The 9,188-nt window shown below is 36.0% G+C and overlaps 1 protein-coding gene across 1 annotated transcript; it reads left to right on the top strand.

Moving 5' to 3' along the window:
* Nucleotides 1-635: 635 nt before the first annotated feature.
* Nucleotides 636-8,557, top strand: LOC119788746 (MAP3K12 binding inhibitory protein 1). The gene is made up of 9 exons (XM_038293365.1): nucleotides 636-794; nucleotides 2,347-2,463; nucleotides 2,680-2,886; nucleotides 3,459-3,555; nucleotides 3,897-3,962; nucleotides 4,246-4,404; nucleotides 4,482-4,579; nucleotides 8,283-8,321; nucleotides 8,416-8,557. Exons 1-9 carry the CDS (start codon nucleotides 675-677, stop codon nucleotides 8,521-8,523), a joined length of 1,011 nt encoding a protein of 336 aa, XP_038149293.1. The 5' UTR covers nucleotides 636-674; the 3' UTR covers nucleotides 8,524-8,557.
* Nucleotides 8,558-9,188: the final 631 nt, after the last annotated feature.

Genomic DNA, 9,188 nt, shown 5'->3' with positions numbered 1-9,188 from the left:
TCAATTGAATATGAATAATTTCACAATTATGCCAAAGGTTATCCTATTACATTTTACAAATTATAATTCTAACTTGATGCATCATTTTAAGCAAACAAACTTATAGCCAGGCTGTACTATAGCGCCGGCCTTTATAGTTAAGCTATACGGTAAGTTTTATCTGTGCGGAATTCCAATGTAAACTTAATTACATTAAAAGCAATAATATATGTTTTAAGGTAAGGTGTAAAAAAGAATAGATACATTATTATTATGTAAAATTAATGCTGGATTGAGATTAGAGACTATATTACTGTTACATGTTCAATGACAAACACAGTAAAGGGACCCTAAATCCTCATTACTGCATTACATCTTTTTTTTCAACACCACTTTAAAGTTTTATTTGATTTGTGAGACTTAAAATCCGTGATTCTTTAAATAGTTATATATCTTAATTATATATCTTTACCACGTCATTGATTTTAATTTGATATCCCTTCAAATGATTAATAACATGTGATGCTGACAATTTCCATTTGATCCAAAAATTATTCCCAGCAAGAGTACAAGCCTTCCCAGCTGTGACACTCGGACCAACCGGGCCACCGTTGGTGCGTTGTCATCGATCACGTGACCGGGTTCCTGCTCCCTCAGCCAATCACAGCACAGTAGTGTGAGCCCCTTCAACAGCAATGGCGGAAACAACAAAGCTAAGTGGAAATAACGCTCCTCCCAAAGAGCCCGCTGAAATGTCCAGCTACAGGGACTGCGTGGATGTGATGCTGAGGCACCTTTCACACTTTGGAAAACAGGTTGGTTAGCAGGGTTTAGGTCTAATTCACTTTAAAAAGGTGGTTAATGAGCCTCGTGCTAATGCTTTTAGCAACCTGACGCTAGCTTCGGCTAACCTCCCGTCCATTTACTGTTTTGATGCTGTTAGATTATTTTGCTTAGTTATCCGTTGCCTGTGACGTATTTTTGTTATTTTCTTACGGTGAAATAACTTTATATTGCAATTATCCTACATGATACAATTATTTATTTGGAGGAATTTTGTTTTTTGTGTGGGTATAGAAATGTAAAATGTCTGCAACATCGCCTATAAATACTCACAGTTGTTAGCCATCTTAAGATTGTTACTGTAGCTTTTACTTTTTTTCTCTCGAATTTGTTTTCTCTTTATACTTTAGCTAACCGTTATTTTCCTCGGGCAAGCAACAGGCTTCTTACTGAAAAAGACCTATATAAACTGATCAGAGACAAACTATTCAATGGATGAAAAATATTTTAAAATATTTCCTGAATGTTATTTGACACTTACCAACTTCTTGATATTAAGGATGACTTTTTTGTATTGTAAAAGTAAAATTGGCACTTAAAACAAAATTAAATTCCGCCAAATATATTATTTTCAATGTTTCCTTTGTTGTTGTTGTTTTCTTTTATTAGGAGAAATGTATTTTGTTTGTTAATAGTATGCAGTTGCTGGTTAAGTCTTTAATTATTGATCAGCACAGTTGAAAGAAACCTCCAAAAATTGCATGCATCTAAATGCAAGTGGGCTTTTTAATTTACCTGATAATAAATTTTAACTAGGGCTGAAACTATTAATAGGATTAATCATCATTAACTGATTATTGAAATAATTGTCAACTAATTTAGTAATCCATAAATCTTAAATGGGAGGATAGACTGTAAAATATGCCTTTAGCAACCCACCAGTAATTATATCGAAAAAGTTTTTTTTTTCTGTCAATATGTTCTATCCAGAACTCCTTAGGTGGAAAAGTTTAGTTTCACCTGGTTTCATTTCGTAAAATAAATTCTTTAAAGAACCTTTGGCTATCAGTTTATTAATATTTGCAAAATAATTGTTAGTTGCAGCCCTAATTCTAATCCTAACTGAACAATTTATAAAAAAAATCACATTATTATTGATTTCAAATAAGGGGATGTTCGTCTTTGTTTACATGTTTATGGAGATAAATCAATTAGGCAGATGTTAAAAATTGACAGTTTTACATTGGAAAAAAGCTAAGAAAAGCTAAGTTCTGCCACAATTAGTGGTTTATAAAACTATCAACATGCTCTTTTAAATTTTATATAATAAGAAAATGAAAAAGTTAGGATGATATTTGAAAAAAAAAAGGCAAATTACTAACTGCATATCTTTTATGTTTAAGCTAAATTGGGATTGTTCAAAATTGCACTTAGCCTTTAAGTCTTCAAAAGAAACTGGAGATCGGCCAGAAAACCCCTTAACATTGTATTAGCTTGACCCAAAACCATTTCTTAGTCTAGATTTGTTTGTTAAATGAGTACTTTGTCAGTAAGTTTGTGTTTGTCATTTCTTTTCAAATGAAGCTCAGATTTGGGGATGCTGCTTTGAGAATAGAGGTCAACCACGCTGCTATAAATCTGGCGTCTTCCTCGGAGACTCACTTTCTCAGCTGTTTGCAGGACCACATTGCTAAATTACAGGTAAAATTGGTACATGTTTACAGGTTTATGTAAAAACGAGTCTGGATAAGTTGCACCTTTTAATGTTAATCATGAACTGACTATTTGTCCCAATGAACAGCTATGTTGATATATAGCATCGGGTGCTTTTGTTCTGCCTAATAAGAATAATACATCTGGTGATATAGCTGAGTGGTGTTTTTTAATAGGATGTGTATTTTTTTTGTTTTACTGTAGGTTGTTTCAGAAACCCTGAGGTTCCTTGTTGAGTCTGCGGCTGTCACATCTACGAAGGAGAATATTTCTGATAAAGCAGTCACGTCACCCTCATCTAAGGAGAAGACAGCAGGGTTTTCAGAGCTCAGTCCACCCGGCTCAGATGCTGCAGAGACTAAGACCCCGACTGATGACGTCATGATCCAGATCCGAGCCGGAAAGTCAGAGGTTGGTCCATTTCAGCGGATCCGTCAGCTGTTCTGGCTGTGACATTTTAGAGCCCTTCACATTCTGTCAAGCCAAATGAATAATCATAAGTAATTGCTCCCGAGGATGTGAGCATGATGTGCAGCGAAACGCTTGATAGAGACCTGATAGACCGGGTTCGACAGAGAATAAGGGGTGCTTTAGAGTTGGGCTGGGGTAGAACATACCACGTTGCTGGAGGGTTTTGAGAGAGGGCCAGGTCCTTGATGGATTATGAAGTGGATGCTCATTACTCTGAGATTGCATGTGGATGAAGGACAAGAGGCGGCATTCTGTTGTGCATTTATTTTGGTAGCCAAACAAACCGCATTCGTATTCCACCATATAACGATGGAAGAAATCTTTTTCTTTTTCCTCTTCTGTTTTTTTTGCTCCCTAGATTAGTCTATTACATTACATTTCTCATTCTATGTAATATAAATCACCACATCACCCTGTTCCACAACATTAAGTAGGAAAGAAATATTTAATTCTTCAAACCGATCAGTACCTCATCAATCTATTGTGTCCTATTATCTTTGTTGTGTCTCCAGATAGAGCGAAGAATATCTGCATTTATGGAACGTAAGCAGATGGAGATCAATGAAAACAATGTGCGCGAGTTTTGCAACGTGATCGACTGCAATCAGGGTGAGAACGGAGGAGAGGGTTGGGGGCAGGGTGGAGAGGGAGCCGGCACACAGATTGCCAATGTTTGGGAGAGAGCTGATTTCCACAGGCGAGAGGTCAGGCTGAACTGCTACAAGAGTGGGCCTGAAGTAGCTAACACGCTCGGCCTTAAAAATGCAACCTGTTCTGTGCAGAAAAACATGAGACGGGGGACCTGCTTGAAATTCAAAGCCTGTCTGAGACACCAGTATCACAAAATCAGTAGAAACTGCTGTTCATGTGTGATGTATACTTTGTTTTTCAAAAGACTTTTCATTAAAATGGGAAAATCTAAATGCTTTTTATGTGAAATATGATCCTAGAGAACAGCTGTGCAAGGACAGATGCCGTCTTTACTCCATACCCAGGGTTTAAAAGCCACGTAAAAGGTAAGAGCATCTCAAATTGTTCACATTAAAACATATATTTTTGTTACAAATAGACGTTACATTTAAAACTTAATGTTTTGTTTGTGTGCAGAGTGTTCATTCACATGTTAAGCTTTATAGCAATATATCAAATATTGCACACAGGCTGTGATTTGCAATAGTACACTAACTGATATGTGAAGTTGGTAGCATTTTCATATCCTTGTGCAGCTATCCTCATGTTGTTGACATCACTCCAACTTCCCCTGAGTCACAGCCTTTGTTTCTTTTTTTGACTGGGCAGTCACACGAGTAGTAAACACTTATGGGCCCCAGACACGTAGTACCGGGGGCCAAGGGGAGGCTGGGGAGCCTCCAAAGGGACAAGCAGCCAAAGACTGTGGAAATGCAGCAACAGAAGAGCGTCTTCAAAACATTGAGGCTCATCTCAAACTGCCATCAGGTCAGCAAAATATAAGGAATTATATAAAGTCCCCAGTGTATATAAAGTTATTCATGATAGTTTTTTTCTGTCTTCAGTGGGTCCAGTTCCTTTGAATGTTTACCAGAGGCTCAAGAAGCTGGAGGATCGCATTCTGGAGTTAGAAGGACTCTCCCCTGAGTACTTTCAGTCTACTGTGAGTCTTTAGGATTTATAATGAATTAGGGCTGGCCAATTAATCGATACAATTCTTTAATCACCTTACAGAGGATATAGAAAAGCTGTTCCAATTAAGTCTTACTATTAATATGTAGGAATATATTGCAGCTACAGAAATAGATAAGAAGTAAAAATATAACATGTCCTATCTTCTGAATACAGATCTTCCTAAGTTTTTTTGAGAGCATAAACTGGTGCACACAACCCTCAGAGTATATATATATATTTATAGATTATATGATAGATGAGTTGATAAAATACTAAACAAATGTTCACATGCTCCCTGAATCTGCTCATATGAATACTGGGAAAGTTGCTCTGGGTTGATGAATGGAGCTTTAAACAGGAAAACCTGGTAGAACTAGCAAAGGATTTGGGACTGTGGTAGAATTGATTTGCAGCCAGATCTACTCTGGAATGGATCAGTCAAAGCCCAAACCATAATGTAAAATTTTGGCAAAGCTTTAAAAGTTTCGCTTACATAGTTCTCCAAGCTATTTTAAGCTGATATGCAAATTGTTGGCAACAATTTTAGTCTCAGTATGCACAGACATCCCATTAAAGAGATGCAGCTGTAATTGCAGTAAAAGATGTTCACAATGAGACACTGCTTTGTGTTGGTCAAACACATAACATCCAAACAAAATAAACTAAAGCTTGTGGTATTAACGAGAAAAAACTTTAAAGAAAAACGTTTTATACGGTTTTGTATAGTTTTGCAAGAGCAGTGAACGGACGGGGATTCTTACAGTGACCTATTTGCCCATTTAGCTGCACTGTTTAAATCACACCAAGCATATTTAGATTTACCTTCCAGCATCCACTCAACGCTCTCGGCACTTAACCGTCCTCTTTTAGGAGCCCAGGTGTCTATACCATGTCATGCAATTAGCAAAGCTTGTAGTGTCACATCTTGTGTCTGGGCTGAGGGTCTTTGCAATAGATCATCACAGTGTCACTATATATCCGTGTATATTGCTGCCATCTTCACCTCTTTTTTTCAGCCCATTTAGGCCACTTCAGTGTCTGCTATTGTCAAGCGACAGTCATCTGCCTACTCAGATTTAAATAGTCAGTCTGTACAGCATTTCAAATAAGAAACACATTCACTTAGTGAGGTGTCTTTGCACCAGCTTTTACCTTATATAGCTGTTTATCTTACTTTTAGTAAAGAGAAACTTGGTAATGTAGCTAGCAGCTTGCTGGCTGTTTAGATTTTGAATTGGCAGGCTTTAATGTGTTTGAACAGAAAATGACAGCATCTGCCAAAGTAAGACGTTCACTGTGTGTTAGAAAAACGCTTTTAAAGAACCTGTTTAAAGTGGTGTGATGCCTAAATTACCAAGTGGAGTATTGGTCCACGGCTGAAAACTGAAAACCACTTGCTCAGAGGAGTTTTGTAAAAAGCTAATGGAGTTTCATCTTTTATGCTTATTACTTCAACACATTTTACCAAAAATATGGATTAGAAACAAAAGACATTTACTTTTTTTTCACGTACTTATCTCAAGGCAAATAAGGCAACTTTATTTATTCATATGTTAGTCAAAAAACTGTGCTTTTAAACGGGTTATACTGAAAACATATAAAGTTAATCCAAAAAAGCATACGAGGGCATATAGATAAAAAAAAAAAGATTGTTTACTAAATCAAGTATTTTGTGATAAAAAGAGAGTCAAGTTTTGTTTCAGATAACTGAAAGAACTGGATTTTAACTTGATTCTAGGTTTAAGTAGATGTTACAGAAACAACACAGAGATTTCCATGTATTGTTTATCTTTAAAGAGGGTACAGAGATTTTTCGGGTTGCGCTCAACCCTTTGGTCATTGTCTAGTAGCTTAGCTTGTTTTTCTCTTAGCTGAGAATTCCTGCAATACTAAAGTAGACAAAGTTTAATACTCTAACATAAAATAATAAAGGCATATGTCATTTTTCAAGTTCAGGTTTTGTTAAGAGGGATGTGACTAGGGCTGAAACAATTAGATTAATCATTATTAATCGATTATCGAAATAATTGCCAACTAATTTAGTAATAAGTTAATCGTTAACTGGAGTGTAGAGACTCTAAAGTATGGCTTTAGCTGACAGAGCAAACCAATTAGAGGATATATACCTAAAATATGTGAACATATTGCATTTAAGATAAAAAAAAAAAAAACTTTTTCTCTGTTAATATGCTCTATCCAAGTGGTAAGTTTTAGTTTCACCTAGTTAACTCTTCTAAAAAGTCTTCTTTAAGGCACCTTTGGGTATCTGACTATTAACTGATTAATCTAGAAAATAATCGAAAGATTAATCGATTTGCAAAATAATCGTTAGTTGCAGCCCTAGATCTGACTTTGTTTCTAAGGTGGTAAAATGCATTTTGTACTTTAATGCACTGTAGTTATTGGTATACTTGCAACATTTGAAACAATTTAAGGTTTAATAAAAATGCTTAGTTTTATAGCTATACAAGGACCTTGGTTTTACATCTGTTTAACTTTATGAATATCCTGAACAGTCACCCGTTGGCGTCAATGAAGGACTGAAGTTTTTTCCAAATGGTAAAGTTGTCAGAAGAAACAAAAAGACGCGTAATCAGTGTAACGTCAGTATGTACAGATCACTCTGTGAGAAACTTGGAGAAGAACTTAAAAGAGAAAAAAAGAAAATAGCTATGGTAAAAGTCAGATGTTTCTTTCATCTCTTCTCATTGGATGTTATTTAGGGAAACCTTAAACAGAGGGGGATAAACGATAATTGGTTAATGTCTGGCAGCAATAATATGAGTTAAACAGAACAAGGCTAGTAGTGAACCCTGTGAGCAAACTTAATGTTATTTGATTTCATTTTATCTGGAAAAGCTGAAGAAGTTGTACTAAACTATAACGATAACTGAAATCTGGACCTATTTAACAATAAATACATGACATAAGAGGAACCTCAGCTTTCCCTTTCTTTTTAGTGCAGATCCTAAAATGATTTGGACCTCATAATAAACCTCTGAGGGATCAGCCCAGTCCATCAAACTCTGATTTCCTAAGCTAAAGGAGACCATCCGGCGTTTCAGTTATCCAAGTGTGCTTGAGATGCTGCATGTCTTCTCATACTAGTTTTCCTCAGCACAGCATGCTGCTTCTGTGCAAGTACTACTTTCCATCTGCTGTTGACTCGCTGCATGTTTGTGCGAGCAGAGCAAGAGATGTCGAGTGTCTATGAATAAATGGCTAAAGATGGGGTCTTTTATTTTCCCTGTCTCCTCCCAAACCCTCCTCTTGTTTTTTCTCTGCTGTAGTTTGGTGTTTAGTAAAAAGCGTCTCACAGTTGGCCCAGGATTTTAGGAACAACATTCTAATACTTAGGATACTAAAGGATTTCAGAGGAAATAAAGAATACGCCAATTCATCACACATTACTGCAAGCCGTAGGACATCTTTTTCATTGTATTTACTGTAATGTTTGTAGTATGATACTACAAACATTACAACTAATCCCATGCTTTTACTCCCGTTTATTGTCAAAACATCTAATGAAAACACTATCACATGGGAGAAAAGGTTTTGTTCTCATAAACTGCATGCTATGCATAGTTTTCTTAGTTAAATGCATCCATTTGTTCCATCAAATGACTCAAAGTTTAAGTATTTGGTTAAAAATTGGATGAATCAACAAGTTTCAATGTTTGTTAACATTGCAGAGTCATCTCCACAAGAGGCCTAAGACATCCACTGATCAGGTTGGTACTTCTCTGCTCTCATCTCAACAATTCAACAATTGAATCATAGGTGAACATATTGATAACCATCTGACTTTGACTGGTTGTCCTTCAGAACTGCACCCTGACCGAGCTGGATGAGAAGATCAGTGCAGTGAAGGCAGCGCTGCTCAAGAGGGTTTCTGACTTTGGGCCGGGATACGGAACCGATTGTCCTTTCTGATACACATCTACAATAAAACCAGTGCTGCGTTTCACATCAGGATTCTGTGCATATTTGTTATAGAATGAATCAGTAACTTTTAGAACAGACTACTGTTTATCCTGTTTACTCTAAGCTGTTACAGATATACCTTTTTTAGATTTTATTAATTCAGTTCACCTCTGTAGGTTTGTATAAACCCAAATCACAAATAAAACAGTCGAATAGCAAAATATTTCATTCATAAATTAAGGTTCTACTCTAAATATTCATTACCATATATAGTCTAAATTATAAATGAAAATTCAAAAAGCATATTAGCACAACTGATTGAATGAATGATTCCTACTTTTGTTTGTTGTTGTTTGATTTATTTTTTGTTTGCTTTTGTTTTTTTTCTCTGTTTTTTATTTTTATTTTTTTTTTATTATTGCATGTTTTGGACCAAAGACCAATCCTATTTGACAAGTATTTTTCTGTCTAATGCTGTCAGGATGCAGAGGCAATTAGTCATCAATAACAGCTTTGTATCATATGCATCAATAAAACTATTATAATGTTTACTTCAAACCCAAAAAAACAACAGAAAACAACCCAGAAACGGCCATCTACAGGTGGAGGCCACTGACATCTGTCCATCTTCTCTAACAGTGTTGGATGTACCTAGAGTCACTATGACTAGTGTT

Source organism: Cyprinodon tularosa, unplaced genomic scaffold (assembly GCF_016077235.1).
Source record: "Cyprinodon tularosa strain WSP-4 unplaced genomic scaffold, ASM1607723v1 ctg325, whole genome shotgun sequence".
NCBI classification, from domain to species: Eukaryota; Metazoa; Chordata; class Actinopteri; order Cyprinodontiformes; family Cyprinodontidae; genus Cyprinodon; species Cyprinodon tularosa.
The sequence above is the reverse complement of the archived record's forward strand: the minus strand, read 5'-3'. Positions and strand labels throughout refer to the sequence as shown.